This window comes from Garra rufa, chromosome 8 (assembly GCF_049309525.1).
Source record: "Garra rufa chromosome 8, GarRuf1.0, whole genome shotgun sequence".
In the NCBI taxonomy this organism is placed as follows: Eukaryota; Metazoa; Chordata; class Actinopteri; order Cypriniformes; family Cyprinidae; genus Garra; species Garra rufa.
The window spans coordinates 42,818,682-42,839,550 of NC_133368.1; the positions used below are offsets into that span (position 1 = coordinate 42,818,682).

The 20,869-nt window shown below is 40.4% G+C and overlaps 1 protein-coding gene across 1 annotated transcript; it reads right to left on the bottom strand.

Moving 5' to 3' along the window:
* Positions 1-248: 248 nt before the first annotated feature.
* Positions 249-10,786, bottom strand: LOC141341093 (lactase/phlorizin hydrolase-like). Its single transcript, XM_073846237.1, has 17 exons — positions 10,200-10,786; positions 9,656-9,726; positions 9,482-9,565; positions 9,221-9,320; positions 7,725-7,809; positions 6,952-7,642; positions 6,229-6,874; positions 4,440-5,996; positions 3,250-3,518; positions 2,857-3,147; positions 2,558-2,756; positions 2,251-2,453; positions 1,972-2,078; positions 1,735-1,866; positions 1,416-1,639; positions 1,071-1,319; positions 249-866 (listed from the first exon to the last, which is right to left on the bottom strand). Exons 1-17 carry the CDS (start codon positions 10,777-10,779, stop codon positions 643-645), a joined length of 5,712 nt encoding a protein of 1,903 aa, XP_073702338.1. The 5' UTR covers positions 10,780-10,786; the 3' UTR covers positions 249-642.
* Between the last annotated feature and the right edge of the window lie 10,083 nt (positions 10,787-20,869).

Sequence of the window (20,869 nt, forward strand, 5' to 3'; positions counted from 1 at the left end):
CAGCCGTCAGTCTGAAGGTCTGGCTACGCGAGACTAATTGCTGCCTGCCTTTGTGATTCTGCCTTGTCCACATGTTTGCTGCCTCCCCTGACCCATTGCCTGTCTTGTGATTACACTACTGTTTTGCCTTGGATATCTCTGATGCCGGTGTCTGCCTGTTTGTCCAACGAGTAACTCTGTTAATAAAGTTGCACCCGGATCCCAACTCCATTGACTCTGCATTACAATAAAACAACTGAATTACTTTGTTCTTTTAATTTATTGTATAAAATCAGCATATACAGAGACAACTTTCATATACAAAGAATTAAAGCACATAAAGCAGAAAAATCCACTCTATGCATTTAAAAACACCAACATATTAAAATGAATTTCATATACACGTGACAAAACTCATGAACTTAAAGCTTACAATATATTATATTTTAGAGTAGAGTGTCACTTTGTACATATATTTTCTGATGATAGCAGTCATCATTACATTGCTAGTGAGTTAGACAAAGTAAACTGATATTTTAAATGGTTAATTAAAAAATAATTTAAAAATATAATTTAAAGGCAGATTTAGAGACACATTTACAACTATTTTTGTATTATATTAGGTCAGTTCTATTAGGATCATTGGTAAAGCAGGTATTTTGTTCAGAATCTGTTTTCTTTCTGAAGGTCAATGTGTTCCTCTACAGAACGTTTTGGTTTCTTGGATGCCTTGACAAGTCCAAAAACCAGGAGAACAACAGCGACTGCTGCAATAACGGTGAGACTGAAGAGGACATTGAGAGCCAGTGTAGCATCAGAACCTGACACTTCCAAACCCAAGAAATTGACCGAGATTTCCTCACCAGAAGGAGGTGGAGGAGTAGTTCCTGTAAACAAGAAAAGACTCAGTTGAATGGATGGATGGAGAGACAGAATGACAGATAGAAAGACACACAGAATGAAGGATACAATGAACAAACTAACAAAAGGAGTTATATAAATAGATAGATAGATAGATAGATAGATAGATAGATAGATAGATAGATAGATAGATAGATAGATAGATAGATAGATAGATAGATAGATAGTACCTGGGATGTCACCTTCAGGTTCATGGATCTGACATTCATGTGGACTTTCTCCTGGACTTATGAAGCCATTGCAGTTGATTATTGTATTGTAGTGCTGGACAGATTTCTTAGGAATACGTGGTAAATTTGGATCTGATCGATTTACATAGAAAAGGCCAAATCTCTCAGAATAACCCATCGTCCATTCCAGATTGTCCATTAGTGACCAGGCAGCATAGCCACGCATGTCCACACCGTCCAGCAAATAGGCTAAAGAATAAAATTACATTTTATTCAAGTAGTACAATTGAATTTTCACCAGTAGTCTAAAAGTGATGCACTAAAAATGCTTTAAAAATCTTCTACCTTTCAGAGCCTCATTGATATAGTTTTCATAGAAGTGGATTCGGAGAACGTCATTTAGATCTACTGGTCCTCGTTCTGATACTCCATTCTCTGTAACGAAAACAGGAGGGTTTCCGTATTCATCCTTAATGAATTTCAGAAGTCTCCTGAATCCCTGAGGAACAACTTTCAACCAGTCGGATCCAGTTTCCAGCCATGTACGATCACTAATAACTACTGAACCCCTGGAATAGATGACAGTATAATAAATATTAATGCATGTTTTAAACAAATTGCACCTGAAACAGTGTGACGATGTTGATTAAAACTAAAAGGATACCTGTCTGCATCATAGTGCTCTTGGTCCCCAAAGTCAACGTAAAAGGCTAAAACAGTGGTGTAGTGGTTTAATCCAAAATAATCATGAGTTCCCTTAATCCTCGCTACTTCTGCCGGGGTAAATTCTGGAAGCCTGTTAGATGTCAAATGCAAATATAAAATTATTCATAAGCTTTTAAATACAAAGCTTTGAATTCCTCAAAAAAAAAAAAAAAAAAAAAGATGATATCTGTATTACCTTGATTGTGGTCGGCCAGCCGCTAAACTTCTCTCTCGGATTCTGTTCTTCATTGTATCACCGTAATCTCCATTGAACACAGGATGAGCAAACCAACCAATCATGAACTGTTTCAAGAGATAAAAAAGAGCAGTGGTGCATTATGTATTCATTCACACAGGTATTGTTATTTTAGTATCATTGCTAAATTAATATCAAATAACTTAAATGTTTTTTAGCAGTTTTAGTTAGCAATAACAAGACATGTCATGTATGCATAAATGGTTTACAAAACCTTACCTCAACATAACGCACAGCAGCGTCCACATCTTCCTGTTTGTATGGGTTTCTTGGTTCAGCCCAGTCAGAGTTTATAGTTATGCCAATAATGCCACCTTGTGTTGCACGATACTTGTCATTATACACATGCCAGGCCTCAGCATGAGCCTTGAGGAGGTTGTGTCCCACAACATATGGCGCAGTGCCTGGATTAGTATTTAGACCTGGACAAAATAGAACATCAAGAATTTTATGATGCAGTATTAACTGTATTGATACTGATGAGCTAAATCATATTTACAAAAAACACAAAGTGAGTAAAAAATACCTGGTGCAAATACTCCATGGCCATGTCCATGCAATGCGACAATGTAGGGTTCATTTATAGTGATCCAGAACTTTACTTTGTCCCCCAGACTGTTAAATACAACATCAGCATAGTCTCTGAACCTCTCAACAATGGTCTCATTCTCCCAGCCACCAATATCCTGGAGTGCTTGTGGGAGATCCCAGTGGTACAAAGTCACCTGTCAGTTCAAAATGATTAATAGACTGTCAGAAATCAGTCAAATTCTCTTGGGCTGCAAGATAATTTTTTTGCATGCAAATTTATTCAAAATATTTTACCTGTGGTGTGATATTGGCTGCCAAAAGAGCATCTACTACTCTATGATAGTAGTTGAGTCCAGCTTCATTAATTTTCCTATTTGTTCCATCTGGCAGAATTCTGGGCCATGAAAGAGAAAACCGGTAGTGTCTGACCCTCAGCATTTTAAGAATATTGATATCCTCAGAGAGCTTGTTGTAGCTGTCACAGGCAATGTCACCGTTGTCATCCTGCGATATCTTTTCAGGAGTGTGAGCAAATTTGTCCCAAATGCTGAGACCTTTTCCATCGGCTCTCCAGGAGCCCTCTATCTGTGGCATTTGAACATAACATGAAACAACTGTCCTCATTTGAAGACACTCAGAGCAAATAGGATAGAAGAAAACTGTTTTATTTGTTAAAATAGATTGTACCTGATATGCAGCACTTGCTGTGCTCCACTTAAATCCCTCTCTGAAATGGCCATATAACATTTCTACCTCCTCTGTCAGTGGAAAGCCATTATTTGTAATTATGTCAGCGAAGAGATGAGCAGAGCGCTTTGGAGATCTTGGCCGACTTGTAAGTTCAAAGTTAACATAGTGAAGTCCATAGCCAATAGTGTAGCCTTTCAGCCACTCAAAGGAATCCATTATAGAGGTGGCAATGTACCCCTTGACACGTACTCCATCCAGATTGTGTGCTAAAAAGACAATACATGTAAATGTGTATCAAGTTATGCTTAAAAGAATAGTTCACCTAAAAATGAAAATTCTGTCATTAATTACACACCCTCATGTTGTTCCAATGCCCTAATACTTTCATTCATATTAAATTAAATCTGAGAGGTTTTGTTCCCTCCATTGACAGCTTAAGCAACTTTCACTTCGAAGAAAGGTAGTAAAAACTCCAGTGGATGAGCTGTATATTTCTGAAGTGACAAGAATGCTTTAAGTGCACCAAAAAAGACAAAAATAAACATTTTCTTCTTCTTTAGTCCATGAGAGCACCACAATTACTATGTGTTGAAGCAGGAGTGTGACTCTATATGCTGCCTGTATGCTGCAGTACACTGTATGCGCTATACTGTTTGAAAGCAGAGCGCTGTATTACAGTATTAGTACAGTAGTGTTTCCCTTCCTCTGCCTGCAAACAGTACAGTGCTTATGATATGGGTTTTACCGTTGGATGGGTTGTGGTGCTTTTGTAGACTGAAGAAGAAGAAGCTCTAGTGAACACACGTTGGAGAATGAAGTGGAAGAGAAAAACTTTGAATGTAGTTATTGTATTTATTTTTTATGTAGTTATTTTTGTTTAGTTTTTTTGAGCACACAAAGCATTCCTTTTGCTTCAAGAAAATACAGTTCAACCACTGGAGAAACATGGACTACTTCCATTATGCAGCTAATACCTTTCTGGGCCTTCAAAGTAAAAGTTGCTAGGGTTGTCAGTAGAGGAACAGAAACCTCTCAAACTTTATTTAAAATATCTTCACTTGTGTTCTGATGGACGAAAGTCTTAGGGGATTAAAACAACATGAGGGTGTTTTCACATTTTTGGGTGAATCACCCCGTTAAATATGCACTGTACAAACAGTTTAGAATTAGAAACAGTGTTAGCATACCTTTAAGAGCCTCATCAACATAGGTCTTCAAGAAGAATATTCGATCAGTGTCATCAACTGTTACGTCAGGGCTGGTAGCCACACCATTTTCTGTAATGTAAATCTCAGGGTCTCCATACTCTTCCTTTAACCAGTTAAGAAGTCTCCTAAGTCCCCAAGCAACAGCCTTCTGCTCACTAACAGCTGTATCTAAATAGCCATCTGCTTCACCCTTTCCAATATCCTGATCAGTTTCATAAGACTCAATATCAAGTCTGCTGGTCACATGACGCACAACTTTGGTAGTGTATGTACTAATGCAGAATACATCAGCTGTTCCTTGGATAAAGGCTTTGTCTTCATCAGTAAAAGAAGGCAACCTGGATTTTGTCAAGCCTTGAAGTTCACTTTTGTTCCCAACCTGCCACTTCATGGCATCAGGGTAGTCACCGTTTTTAAAGATGGGGTGTGCAAACCAGCCTAACTGGAACTGAAGGGCTCGGTCAGCAGCCATCACCTCTCGAGGGGTGTTGATGTCTAGGGGTTCTGCCCATTCAGCGTTCAGACTAATGGTTACCAGACCTCCTTGAGATGCTCTGTATTTCTCATCATAGGTGTGATATGCTCGTGCATGAGCTTTCAGGAGGTTGTGTGCAACCCTGTATGGAGCATCTCCGGGTTGATTCACGTTAGGTGGAATCTGACCCAGTCCATATCCAGACCATGCAATTGTCTGGGGTTCATTAAATGTGATCCAAAACTTCACCCTGTCTCCAAATGTTGCATAGCAGAAATCACAATATTCATTGAATATGGTAATCATTTCAGGGTTGTCCCAACCGCTGATGTCCTGCAAAGCCTGTGGCAGGTCCCAGTGGTAGAGAGTCACCATGGGTGCGATATTGTTTGCAATAAGACCATCTATGAGCCTGTTGTAGTAGTCCACCCCTTTCTGATTAAGAGAAGATGTACGGCCGCTGGGGAAAATTCTAGACCATGCCAAGGAGAATCTGTAAGTTTTCACTTTTAGGGCTCTTAACATGTATAGATCTGCATCTATTTTATTATAACTGTCACATGCCACATCACCATTGCCATTGTTTGGGATATTACCAGGTTTTTGAGCGAAAGTATCCCAAACACTTGGTCCTTTTCCATCTGCATTCCACCCACCTTCAACTTGATATGCTGCAGTTGAGACACCCCAAAGGAATCCCTCTGGAAATGTTCCATAGTGGTAAAGCTGTCTCTCAAACTTCGACTGAGGAGAAAACTTTTCCCAGACAACCTTGGATTTTGAAGGAATTTCAGATGGCGGCAGACTAGGGAGCCTTGTGATCTCAATTTCATTTCCATACATTTGCATTTTAGCTTTTTCCGCAGTCTCACTAAATCCATTCCTCTCAATCACCGTTGAGTAGTAATGTAATGATGCTTTTGGGGTTCTCGGCCTGTCAGCACCTTCAAAGTAAACATAGTGCAATCCAAATCGGTGATTGTAACCTTGAGGACCCTCAAATCCATCCATTAGAGACTGGACTGTAAACCTCTGGATGCCAATTCCATCCAAATTCGCAGCTGTTTGGAAAGAGAAATGTACTTAGTGAAATATAAATTAGTCTGATTTTAAGGTTTAGCAAATAGTGTTTATGGCCTGGAAATAATGAATACTATATAAGAATAATTCAAATATAAAAATGTTGGAATCTCCAAGAAATACATCACACACTGTAGGTTTAAGTTACCATCTTACTGAGTGACATGTTATCTCTTAGTTTTAAACATTAACCAGTTTTCTTATGACGCCTACCTTTCATTGCCTCATTAATATAAGCTTTTAGATAGTCAACACGGTTAGTGTCATTGAACACATCACCACCGTATTCAGTTGGCATTCCATTTCCTGTGATGTAGATGGGCACCTTTGTGATGGACGTGTACTCTAAAGAGATGTAGTTCAATAATCTTCGAAGACCCCATGGAACAGACTGGATCTGGTCAGAAGCTGTGGAGGGCCATGTGGGGTCAATATGAGTCTGGAAATCCCCGACATTATTTGGTCCAGCATTACAACTATTCAAGCTCTCACTAATCAGTCGGGAAGTGTGGTGGTTAAGTCCAAAGAAATCAGCTGTGCCTTGAACTCTTTGTTTTTCAGCCTCAGTGAAGACAGGAAGTCTTGCCACCTCTTTACCACAGGCAGCTTTCTTTTTCTCAATCTGTTCCTTTAGCATGGCTGGATAGTCTCCATCTACAAATATGGGATGGGCAAACCAGCCCAGCATGAAGTTTAAATAACGCTCAGCTGCTGCTACATCCTGATCACTTGAGGGATTCATTGGCTCTGCCCAATCAGAGTTAAGAGCAATGCCCACTTTTCCACCTTGCAGAGTTCTGTAATTATCATTATAAATATGCCAAGCTTCCGCATGAGATTTTAGAATATTGTGTGTCACCTGTGAAAACAAATACAAAATTATCACTTTCTTAAATGATAAAACTATGTGGTGCTTTCTCAGATTGACAGACACACCTTGTAAGATGCGATTATTGGGTCTTTTACTCTTGGGGGATGTTCCCCTGTTCCGTAGCCCAAGTTGCTCACTACCCATGGGCTGCCGAGGGTGATCCATGTTTTGACTCTGTCTCCATAATGAGAGAAGCAGAAGTCAGAAAATTCTTTGAAAGCTTCCACAATAGAGTCATTTTCCCAGCCGCCTAAATCCTGCAGAGCTTGGGGAAGGTCCCAGTGATGGAGGGTAACAGTGGGCTTGATGCCAGATTGTAGGAGTGTATCAATCATCTTGTCATAATAAGCAACACCCTTTTCAAGCAAACTTTCTTTGCGTCCAGTGGGGAAAATGCGAGCCCAGGAAATTGAGAACTGATAATTAGGTGTCTTCATGCCCCTTAGTAGATACACATCATAGTCCACCTTGTAATAACTATCACAGGCCAAATCGGTGGTCTGATTTTCAAAGACATGACCCTCATGGCTAAATCGGTCCCATATGGTCTCACCCTTTCCATCTTTATCCCATCCACCCTCCACTTTGAAACTCTCACTGGAGATGGACCATTCAAAACCAACTGGGAACGAACCACTCGATAATTGATCACGCTCATCTTCGGGTTGACTTCTGAATTTCTCCCAGACTGTTTGATAAGACAATGCAGAAGCTGATTTCTGATGGGGGACTGTCTTAGTATTTTCCATCTGCAAACTAAATGAGAACATATTTGTTATGCTGACTTAAAAATAGATATTATTTACTGATATATGTACCTTTTTGGTCTCAACTTTACCTTTTGAGTGTTTTTTCTTGATCTAGCTTCTCAAAAAGGTGTGTGATGTCACAGCCCATGATGTGAAGATCCTTGTTCTGTAAAACTGACAAATAATACTAGGTTAGGCTCTGGTATTTTAATTTTCTAAAAAGCATCGTTAACACTTTATAATAACGTTCAGTTGTAAGTCATTTATAAATGGTTAGTTAATGATAAAATAATGATTTTCAAAACATTCATAAATGTTTAATACGTGATATGCTAACAATTTGTGTACGTTTTGCTAATTCATTTACAAGTTATTTACAAGTTATTAGTTAATGATGAACTAATCATTTACAAAACATGACTATGCATTCATAAGTGATTAATAAGTGATGTATTAGTATTTTATATATGTTTTGTAGATTAAGTTATAAATCATTTACAAGTGATTAGATAATGATGAACTTATAATTTGCAAAACATGATTATACGTTCACAAATGATTATTAAGTAATAGGCTGACAATTTACAAATCTGTAGTAATTTATCTTAAAAAAATAGCATATCATGAAATAATTAAACAGATCCTTAGTAAGTGGTTAATACGTTACTAGTTAATATATTATTTGTCACTTAAAAATAATTAAAATATCAATCATTTAAATGTTTATCCTTCACTGAAGATCGCATCATGAATAAATCATTTACAAATCTTTCTGCATCCCCTAATCTAAAGTGTAAACAATTCATCAGTTGTAAATGTTTTACTCATTTTTCAAAGGTCTTTCACACAGTGTGTATACCCACCTGATGCCCACAAAACCTGGAACCGGCGGTGTGTAAAACATTTACAACTGATGAGTAGTTTACACTTTAGATTAGGGGATGCAGAAAGTGTTGTAAATGATTTATTCATTATTTATTCATCAACAGCTTTTGAATACTTTGTACTGTGAATACTGCAATGTAAGTGCTGACTGGTGAGGGTAAAGATGTTTCATAACGCCCTAATCTGCTGATTGTTTTCTTGAAAAAGAGACCTACCTTAGATCCAAAGTGTTCATGAATTACAATTTAAGTTTGGATAAACTTAAAAAATGGGGGGTGACAGTTAAGGGGTTAACTAGTAATTTTTAACCATTTACTAAGGATCTGTTTGATTATTTCATGATATGCCATTTTTCAGATAATTTACAACAGATGTGTAAATCGTTAGCATAGTACTTACAATAAAATGAACATATCACTAATTCATAATTTATAAACACATAATCATGTTTTGTAAATAATTAGTTCATCATTAACTAATTACTTGTAAATTAATTTGTAAATGACTTGTAAATTAATTAACAAAACATACACAAATTGTTAGCATATCACTTAATTATCATTTGTGAATGTTTTGTAAATGATTATTTCATCATTAACTAATCACTTATAAAAGACTTACAACTGAACGTTATTATAAAGTGTTACCAAAGCATCTTACACTTCGGACACATCACTTAAAGAAATACGGTAATATTTACCTCCAAGAATTGTGTTTGGTGACTGGTAATTATTTTCATATCCATCACAGTCTTCGACTGTCAGCTGATACATAAGAATAGGCTTTTGACCGATGCCAATCTGAAACAAGTGTGTCAAGTGTCATTTCAGTGTTCTGAAATGTTCTGCCAAGTCAAGTATTTTAAACAAGACTTTGAATATTTAAAACCAGCTATTTGAAATCTGATTCACTATTGTAAAGATAGTTATATAACACTTCAAGAGGCACAATAAACAATTACCTGTAACTTAATCAATTCCTCCGCAAGAGGTGTCTCTAATTTGCAGTTGTACTGCATGTGCAGAGAGATGAAGTCCACATAAGCCTGAAGATAAGACAAGAGAAGTGTGTGATAAATTACATAACATTAACTATTCACCAGCATAATATATGATGATCTATCTTGAACACTTACCATAATTTTTGGCTCCATTTGATAAATGGAGTTAATATCACTGGCTATGATCCCAAGAGACAAATGAAGTGCTAAGAGAGAGAGAAAAAAATCACTCTAAAAACACCATCATTGCATTATAATAAAGAAGATGTATATTCTCTCTATATATATATATATATATTGCATTTGACCACACGCATGGACATCTTGTCACATTACATGGGATATGTTGTCACAGTGGGCCATTAAATTAGCTATTTTCAACTACAATAAAACCATAAAACAATTTAGAGCATTATTATGAAACTTATCTAAGACGTATCATGCAAAAATATTCTCACAGTACTTGGTTCAACAGAAATCATAATTAATACTTAGATAAAATTACATTCAAAATGCATGTGACAACCTGACTGGAGATATAAGATGTATTTTAAAACACTTTACCACATAAATACGAGACGTATAAATTGGACTTTTGACTTTCAGAGTTTGCACTTGACAACTAACCCTGGTCTGTTTTGTGTACATTAATAAATTATTAAATAGACTCATGTCTTACCTTTGAATATCTGATGATAGACAATGTAAACATTTGCATGGGACTGGACAGCATTTTGAAGTTGCACTTCGTGTAGCTCATGCAGGTGACTGAACGTGATGAATGTGTCCACATCCCCAAATGTACTGAACACAAATCCGGCATATTGCTCAAACATCTGCACCAGTATTGGATTCTCCCAGTCTCCATATCTGGCTCTGAAGAGTTCTGGTACAGCAGAACGATGGAGAACCAGCAGAGGTTTGATGCCTGATTCAGTCAGCTGCTGCACAAGCGTCTTGTAGCACTTCATGGTGTCTTCATGCGGCTGGTTAGGATCACCTGAGGGAAGGATGCGAGACCAGGACAGGGGAACTTTAAAGTGGGTCACCCCTCTGCTTTGAAGGTACAGGAAGTAGACTCTGGATTGTTGTGGCAGTGGACCTTCACAGTTAAATGCATTGTCTTCGTTTAAATGTGAAGTCTGGCTGGTGGTCAGAGGGCCTCCAAGTAACATGAAGTCTTGTTGCTCTGCATTACTGTAACACCAAAAAACAGCCAACAAACCTAGAGAAAAAAATCCTTCAAGGACCTTCATCATGACTGTTTTGTAAATGGGAAGGTTGTTCAAAGCTCTTTATAAGTACTACTGCTAGAGGAAGGCATACATATTTGCATAACAATCATGAAGTTTAACTTTAATCTTACTAGTGATACAGTTTATGGCAGTCATTAAGTTTATCATATGGACTAGTGGTCAGGCTCTTTGACAAAAATTAAACTAGTATGAAAAAGCATAATATGTATTATTCTTTAAATTATGATGTGGGCCTGTTTCCCCTACAGAGGTCTTGACCTTCTTGACTGTATCCAACAAATAAAATCGTACAAAATATGATAATTTTGACATAATCTATTGAACTGATATTGAGTTCATCATGAGCAAAAACAGACAACCTTAACTTTCTATTTATTAAACTGTTGTATAAAATCAGTATCACATTTGCACAAAAACAGCACTCATGTGATAATGCATTTGTTGCTAACTATCGCCTCTGGGTTACGTATGTAACCCTAGTTCCCTGAAGGGAACGAGACGCTGCGTCGAAACGCTTTGGGAACGGCCAAAGCGTTTCGACGCAGCTCGACGTTCCTGGAAGGGAACTCATATTATATTCATACAAGACACAAACTTTTTGCCCCAATATTTAACATTTTGCATTTAACTGAATTATAGGTTACAGGCAGGGCGTAACACAATAAATTAGATTTAGTCAAATAGATCAAATAAAGTTGTGTTTGTTTTCATCTAAATGAGATGAACAGTAAGCAGATGTAGAAGTTTTTAATTTCTTCTGTAGGAGGAAGTACTTTCCCTTCATGCAATATAAAATATCTTTTGTTTTCTTACAGCTGCACTCCCATTTCTGGGATGCTCTCTTTAGTGCACGCAAATGTGTTCATTATACCACAGTGACTGATTTTTTTTTCTGAGCTGTTGGATATGCCGAGGAATTGAGACAACTCAGGAAAATTGTTTGCAAAGCAGTCTTTTTAGAAGTGATGGTTCTACCATATTTGTAAGATGGAGTTGGGTTTGCAGCTTTAGCTATATGGAGTATGCACAAGACTAGATAACGATCTGATATATCATTGCTCTGCTGCAGAATTTCAATGCCATTGACATCAATTCCATATGATGATATTAAATCTAAAGTATGATTATGACAATGACTAGGTCCTGACACATGTTGTCTAACCTCAAACGTGTTAAGAATGTCTATAAATGCATCCCAATGCATCTTTTTCATTATCTACATAGATATTACAATCGCCTACAAACAGTCAGTACAAACGTCAATAGGGATTTATCATTAACACTTATTACTCTAATGTTATATAAAGCAATTTACTGACTTATCTGACATAACTGACTTCTGTGATATAATTGACTTATGTGATATAACTGACTTCTGTGACATAACTGACTTTTGCCTGCTTTCTGTTAGTCAAGTACAAACAATAAGACTATGAGAAATATTTGAGAAGATAAGAGTGGCACCAACCCTAGAGGAATGAAGACCATCTCTTTTCAACAGGACAGGTCTGCCCTAACAAATTGTCCACTACCTATTCCTATTTTTAATGCAACACAACTCGCAAAATAGAATACTGATACAATGACCACAGCTACTGAAAGAGCTTACAGGTGGTGATGGATATAAGCGTAGGCTTAAACCAAATGCATTACCATTGATTTGATCTCACAAGGAACGATAAAACGATGTGGATTTTTTAAATAACGTATATCATTCATGGGTTTTCTACTACATATTTCAGTAAGAGACACCATTAACATTATTTTAAGCCATACAAGTCTTAATACCTATGGTTCCCTTTGTTATTGTTAGTGATCTCCAACTGGCGAAGTAGAACATCATTAGTGCCAACGTGAATAACAATCTTACTGAATTTATGTCAGGCACTCTGGCTCCCGGTAAACATTGGACTATGGTGGCTGGAGTCTCTATTTTCATGTTCCGTACAATAAAATTGCCAATAACTAAGGCACTTTCATTAGGTTTCTCAGTGAGTGCGTCACTGATTGGGGAGAACACTTTATCAGGCAAAGAATCATAATTGGTAACTTACCTAAACATTCACAATGGCGTTAATATGCCTTTCCGTGATCTTGTATATTAATCAAAGGATGTCAGTCTACTTCACAGATAGTGACACCATGGCATCTGACCAATCAGGATGGTCCGGGACATTTCAAACTTCAGCGTGCTTCCGGAATTTGGATCTACGCTCCGACCAACTCCCACAAATATGGATAGCATCGAACAATGGTAAGTTAATGAAATGCACACATTATGAATAGTTTTTAAATGTTGAGATAGATGCTGTTTGCATAGAAATTAGTGAACGTTGTGGCATAAAAAATTATGTGATCATTTTTGATCATGCACCCTATTCTGGTAAGACTAGCGCAATTGACAGTATGTCCATTTTGTAAACATACTCCTGATGCGTCTAGTAAGCCATACTTACTGTCAGGAATATGTCTGTGTTTTGTACTGTTCTGTCATGTTTTCCAAGTGTTTTTCCCCCCATGTTTCTAGTTCTTTTGGTTTAGTCCTTGTTCTCCCCCTTTTGGTTTAGTCCTTTTGGTTTAGTCTTGCCCATATTTGTATTTCCCCCTCGTTATCTTGTTTGTGACCACGCCCATGTTTCTGTGTATAAAGTCTGTGTCTTCTCACTCCCCAGTGTCCGTTGATGTATTGTTACGTTATCATTGCTTGCTCCCGGTTTTTGTTTGTTTGTATTAGTTTCAGTGTTTTGTTTAATAAAACTGTTTATATTCATTTAATCCAGTTCACCTGCTTCATCTCCACTCCTCCATTCAGCCACATTGTGACAGATCGACGGACCTACAAGAAAATGAACTGGGCTGAGGACAAACTGTGGAACCTCCAACAAGGTGAGTGTTCGCTGGAGGAATATGTGGATGAATTTCTGAGTGTTTACCATCTGGTGAGATGGAGTGATAAGATGGTGAACGCATGTTTCCAGATGGGACTAAATGATGATAGTTTGCTTAATTTGATTACTCCTGGTGATTGCTACCGTCCCGTAGCAGATTTCCTAAATTTTGTTCTCGATTTGTGTAATTCCTCGTTCCAAGTCATGGTGGAGGATGGTAATCCTCCTCCCATCTGGAAACATGCAGCAGTCACCCCATCTCACCAACAGCCAGTGCCCTCCACATATCACTCCAGCGACCTCATTCCCTCCTTGCCTCCCACGTGTCCCCAAGTCCTCCTAAGCCCCACGATGGTCCTCAGCCCAGTACCTCAGGCTTCCTCTCCGCGCTCAAGCCCGTCAGCCGCTAAGCCAGCGTCAGCTCACAAGATGGCCGCCGCGTCAGCTCACAAAATGGCCGCCACGCCAGCCAGCAAGATGGCTGCCACGCCAGAGTCTGCACGCAAAATGGCTGCCACGCAGGAGTCTACACGCAAGATGGCCGCCGTTCCTGAGTTCCCGGCCAAGATGGCCGCCGTTCCTGAGTTCCCGGCCAAGATGGCCGCCAAGCCTGAGTTCCCAGCCAAGATGGCCGCCAAGCCTGAATCCCTTGCCAAGATGGCCGCCAAGCCTGAATCCCTGGCCAAGATGGTCGTTGTTCCTGAGTCCCTGGCCAAGATGGCCGCCAAGCCTGAATCCCTGGCCAAGATGGCCGCTGTTCCTGAGTTCCCGGCCAAGATGGCCGCCGTTCCTGAGTTCCCGGCCAAGATGGCCACCAAGTCTGAATCCCTGGCCAAGATGGCCGTTGTTTCCTGAGTCCCTGGCCAAGATGGCCGCCAAGCCTGAATCCCTGGCCAAGATGGCCGCCAAGCCTGAGTCCCCGGCCAAGATGGCCGCCAAGCCTGAATCTGCACCCAAGATGGCTACCGTCAAGTCAGAATCTCCACTGGTTCCGCCCAGTCTCCCAGAGTCTTCGCTGGTTCCACCCAACCCTCCAGTGACCGCGCCGCCAGAGCGCCCTCCAGTGACCGCGCCGCCAGAGCGCCCTCCGGTGACCGCGCCGCCAGAGCGCCCTCCGGTGACCGCGCCGCCAGAGCGCCCTCCGGTGACCGCGCCGCCAGAGCGCCCTCCGGTGACCGCGCCGCCAGAGCGCCCTCCGGTGACCGCGCCGCCAGAGCGCCCTCCGGTGACCGCGCCGCCAGAGCGCCCTCCAGTGACCGCTCGCCCAGAGCTTGCTCCTTCAGAGTCTCCGCTGGTTCCGCCCAGTCTCCCAGAGTCTTCGCTGGTTCCGCCCAGCCCTCCAGTGACCGCGCCGCCAGAGCGCCCTCCAGTGACCGCGCCGCCAGAGCGCCCTCCAGTGACCGCTCGCCCAGAGCTTGCTCCTTCAGAGTCTCCGCTGGAGACGCCCAACCCTCCTGAATCTCCGCTGGGGTCGTCCAGCCGTCCAGAGCCCGCTCCTCAAGAGCGCCGTCCAGAGCCCGCTCCTCAAGAGCGCCGTCCAGAGCCAGCGCGCCCTCCAGAGCCGGAGCTCTCTCCTGCCCGCCCTCCAGAGCTGGAGCTCTCTCCTGCCCGCCCTCCAGAGCCGGAGCTCTCTCCTGTGCGCCCTCCAGAGCCGGCGCTCTCTCCTGTGCGCCCTCCAGAGCCGGAGCTCTCTCCTGCGCTCCTTTTGTTTGTTTGTATTAGTTTCAGTGTTTTGTTTAATAAAACTGTTTATATTCATTTAATCCGGTTCACCTGCTTCATCTCCACTCCTCCATTCAGCCACATTGTGACACTTACGGTATTTAATTTTTATTTAATAACATTTAATAATCATTTCAAAAGCTTACTTTTCTTTTGCAGCTGTCTACTCAGCTCTTTTATGGAAATAGGTTGATTGTTGTTATGGCAACTGACCCCGCCATCCACAGCCGATCCTCCCTATACACAAAATACGCAAGCTACGTAGGGCCCCCGAAACACCCTCTTGCCCCCAAAGATGATTTATTTTTTAAAATTGGGCTAGTGGTAATGAATGTTCATTTATTTTAATGTGGTGTGCTGTCGCCCTTTCTACGTAAAAAACTGTAAAATCAGGTAACATGAATGTTGTACAGTTTCTTGCTCGAGAATAAAAAAGTGTTGAAAGCATACCGAGCCACGGAAGAGACAGCTAACCTAAGTGTAACCCCTACACCCGGGTCCTACCTGCACCCGTTCTGAGAGAGGCTCGAATCCGGGTCTCCGGAATGGGAGATGAGTGCACTAACAAGGAGGCTAAAAACTGCAGCCACCAGTGCAGTCTCTAGTGAGCCTCTTGAGATCATGTGAGTGAGGTTTACCTGCGCAGCACCTATTGCTGGCCTCTGTTACACTCACCCCCTAAACCTCACTCCCATCCGGGTCACGGCACCAATGTAACCCCTACACCCGGGTCCTACCTGCACCCGTTCTAAGTGGGTCTCAAACCTGGGTCTCTGGCATGGGAGGTGGGCGCAGTAACAAGGAGGCTAAAGACTACAGCCACTAGCGTCAGCCCCTAGTGCGCCTCCTGAGATCAGGGGAGTGAGGTTTACCTGTTTACCTTACCTCCATAAGGATTAGGATGACGCCGACGCCGACCACAGAGACAGAGGCAATGACGAGAATGAGGACGAAGACTAACCAGCACCACATGCCAAGGGGCCCACCAAAAAGGGGAAGCCAGCAGCCAGGCTAACCACCTGGAAGGAGGTTGACCTGGACAACCAACCAAGCATCTTCACCACCATTGAAAATTAAATTAGAAACTTTGTTGCTATCAAGTTGCAAAACTAACTCGTCTAAGAGGTTAAGGCTGATGAGAAGGCTTGTCCACTTTAATGACAACACCCAGATACCCGACACCATCGATAGATCCTTCAAAGTCTGGCCACTGTTCAGCCTCCTGGTTACTGCCTTTAGGAGTGAGCCACAGACCCCCAAGTAGTCTGTAGATGAGGTTATGGTTGCCTACAAAGGCAAGACAGCTTGCAACCTGAGGAAATACATAAAGAACAAGCCGGGCAAATAGGGATTTAAGTTGTTTGCCAGGGCTTCTAAGGATGGCTTTATTCATGACCTGGTGCTATCTTTGGCTATCTTTGTGGACAACTAGTTCACCAGCCTGGAGTGTGGTACCTCAAAGACAAAAACTGCAGGTACACTAGGGCTGTGCAAAAATATTGATACATCTAACTATCGCGATAATTTCTTTTACGATAGTGAATCGATAGTCAAACCTCAAGTATCGATCCAAGTTGTGCCAAAAAAACTCTTCCTCCGCTCCAATAGATGTCGCTAACTCGCTATCAACAAAACACTAAGCAGTTCGGTATCAGGAGTAAGCAGGACATGAGTGAGCATGGCGGAAAATATAAAAACACCTCCAGCTTTTAGAGCTGACGTGTGGCTGCACTTCGGTTTCAATACGATACCAGGGAGTACCGAGTTAGACAAAACAAATGTAATTTGTAAGCTTTGCAAATCTATCTTAAAATAATCAGGAAACACTACGAACTTGCGTTATCACTTAACAAGACACCACGCAGATGAATTAGCGGCACTGCGACCTCAGCCGAAACCTCTTGATTCAAGGCAAACTACACTGGATAACATCACTAACAAGCTTCCGTCTACCTCAACCCGCGCAAAGAAGATAACGGAATCAGTTGTGCATTTCATTTGTAAGGATTTGCGGCCTTATAGTGTGGTTGAAAATGCCTGCTTTAGGCATATGGTGAATACTATGGAGCCGCGTTACGTGATCCCCACTCGATAATATATTATCTGATAGAAACATTTGTCACATTAACACATTAAACAAAAATTCTTATTTTATATTATAGAGTCAAATTTACAACAGAGAATCTTATTTACCCTGCTACAAGTATATACATATCAATCATCATGAAACTTGATAAAATAACAAATCCTGGATAAAATAACTTTTATGTACAGTGAATGTATGCATGGAAAATATATTATCTGACAAACACTTGTCACTAACAAATTAAACAAAATTCTTATTTGATATCTATTATGGAGTCAAATTTACAACAGACAATCTTATTTGCACTGATATAACTATGCACATATCAATCATCATAAAACTATGTGTGATAAAAACTGAAGGAGAACCTTAGTCTTTGTCTTTCCAAGTCATGGTTATGAGTGTGTTAATGTGAACAATGAGCCTGGTCCCCTCTCCTTGAAAGAGTTTCAAAGTCTGGAGTGATCTTTGATGTAGAGATCCTCAGAATAGCTGACAAGTGGCAGTTTGTTAAATCTGATCTGTGGTGAGATTTGTTGTAGTTCATGACTGAGTGAGTTTGTTCACACACATCTGTGGATCCAAATAAAACAAGCATTCTTTGGGCATGCCTTTTAAGGTTTGGGAAGTAGAACTGGTCAACTTGTGGTCTCTGAAACTTCTCCTTCAAAGTACTGTCACACTGCATGTCGATGAGTTCTAGTTGTGTGTCTGGTGGTGCCTTCTCACTGTCGAAAGATAGGGGGCATGAGACAAGTTCAAGCTCAGTCTCAATTTTTGCAAAGTCTGTGAAGCGACGGGAAAATTCTGCATGCAGGTCGATCAAAGTGCTGCTGTACCTCTCAATGTGAGACTGTGTTATTGGTGTGCTTAGTCCGGTCAGTGTAGGAAAATGAGTGAAATTTCGGCTGGATATCTGTCACATTGCTGTTCAGTTTGTGCACAAAAACGTCCTTTCCCTGAAGTCTTAAATTGAGATCATTCAAATGCCCCAGTGTGTCGACACCGAACACGAGGTCGGACAGCCAGACTGTGTCTTGTAATTCAGGGAAGTCGTCAGTTTTTAATCGTATTGAGGAACGTTGCTATCTCACCTTTTAGTTCCCAGACACGGCAAAACACATTCACGAGATTTAGCCAGCGCACATTTGAATGGTACAAGAGGTCACGGTGCTCTGTCTCCATTTTGTTAAGCAGTTGAATGAACTGGTGGTGGTTCATCACTCTTGCCCGTATAAAGTTGACAAGCTTCACAACTACTTTGACAACATTTTCTAGCTTCAACACGCTTTTACAAAAGGCTTCCTGGTGTATGATGCAGTGAAGAAATATCAGCTCTTCTGAGTTTGGGGTTTCGTCTTTTACTTGTCTTGTAACCTTTTTAGCAATTCAGTGTTTTTAACGGTTAGATTTGGCATTCTATCTGTTGTGACGCTTGTCCGCTTTCTCGGACCGTAGTTTCTCCACGGCAGGTTATTATTTTCCAGGCAGGCAGACACAGTGTCAAACAAATCCACGCCCCTGGTCATTTCGAGGAGTTCTTCTGTTATATCAAAATTTTAGTTTATTCCTCTAACAAAAATCAAAAGTTGAGCAGTGTCTGTGATATCAGTACTTTCATCAAATGCGAGAGAAAAAAGACTGAAGCCTTCCACTTTTTTTTTTAGTTTGGTGAGCAGCTCCTCTGCAATTACTTCCATGCGCCTGGTAATTGTTCTCCGCGATAAGCTAATTTTCTCAAACTGACTTTTAGAAAGAGGACAAACTATTTCAGCAGTCTTAACCATACAGTCTTTCACAAATTCCCCATCTGAAAAGGGCTTGCTGTATTTTGTAATTTTATGTGCCACCACATAACGAGCTTTCGTTACAGATTCTTGAATAGAGCACTGTTTCGTAAATATATTTTGCTGGGCTTTTAAGTTTGTGGCAAGTTTTAAAGCCTCGTTTGCCTTTTCTGCAGGTGACAGGTTGACAGCATAATTGGAATGCTCACTTGAAAAATGACGACTGAGGTTGTAGTCTTTAAAAACCGCAATACTTTCTTGGCATATTAGACATACCGTCTTCTGTACAATTTTGGTGAAGAAGTATTTTGTTGTCCAATCTTCCTTGAAGACACGATATTCAGAGTCCACTTTTCTTTTTTTCCGCCACACTCATTTTCACTCATTAACACCCGAGTGCATTCTAATTCTACTGTATAGGCGCTAACTGTACCGTATGCTATATGCCATTAAATTGTGTTTACTTGTATTGCATCAAATTAGTAATTCTTAACCAAAACTGTTACTCAAATGAATTTTTAAAAAGTTCCTCGTGGACTGGATGAAAGTTTTCAGCAGGCGGTAGTTTTCCCCAATCTGCCCTAGATGGTTCTGTGCAGTCTGACATGTCCCCGTTCCATGCCCCTTTCTACACAAACCACCAGAGAACACGTTGTGTTACCACAAATCTGTGTTTAGGTTAGTAACAAACTAAAGTCTAGTTTAGGTGGAGCATAGGGCATGCCAACTGATATTTTAGAGCCTGGCTAACATTTGGCATTGGTTCTGTACTTTCAAAGTGTACTTTGGCTGTAAACATTAAAAAAGGTCATTTTAGTTTAGGACAACAGTTACTCAACCAACCTTAACAGTGAGCATTACCTCTGGTTATAATCTTACTGTAGCAAAGTGTACATGAGAAACCATGGGATGACCAAATCAAAACTGTTATCAAAGAAAGTAATATTGGTCGGCTTAAGTCTATAGTAGTGGTAATGACCTTTGACAAAAGATAGTGTTAGTACATTCAAGTATACTTTGAAATTATATAGATTACATTATATCTATGTTACCACAAATCTGAGTTCCGGTTAGTAACGGAATAAAGTCTAGTTTAAATGGAGCATGGTGCACGCTAATTTGATTTTAGAAATCTAGCTAACACTTGGTATTAGTTCAAGTGTACGCCTCACCTCTGTTTATTTTAATATTACTCCATAGAAAATCATGACATAACCATACCAAAACTATTGTCAGAGAAAGTAATGGTTGGCTTATATCTATAATAGTGGTCATGGCCTCTGACTAGGGAGACTGTTGCTTTATTCAAATGTATACAGATCTATGGGGATTAAATAAAAGTACTTTTAGAAAGATTAAGCATGGGGGCAACCATCTAAATAGTACTAGTTAATTACCTCTGAGTAGTAAGAAAGTCTGGCAAGTTTTTGACTATGAGATCTGTGTATACGGCTGGTATTAGATACTAAGGTGTCGAATAAAACAAACTTTTTCCAATGGTTCCAAAGAAATACAAATGCAAGATGGATTAAATACTTCTAAACGAACCAAAAACAGGAAGATGCGATGCTGTGTGACGTGATTTCATGAAGAGAAAATGAGCAGAGGGC

Excerpts from the sequence above, each read along its gene's own strand:
- LOC141341093 (XM_073846237.1), bottom strand. The coding sequence starts at position 10,779 with ATGATGAAGGTCCTTGAAGGATTTTTTTCTCTAGGTTTGTTGGCTGTT. Across the intron at positions 3,148-3,249 it reads CAGCAAGTGCTGCATATCAG|ATAGAGGGCTCCTGGAGAGC; the intron begins GTACAATCTATT and ends CAAATGCCACAG. Across the intron at positions 2,454-2,557 it reads CCATGGAGTATTTGCACCAG|GTCTAAATACTAATCCAGGC; the intron begins GTATTTTTTACT and ends TATTTTGTCCAG.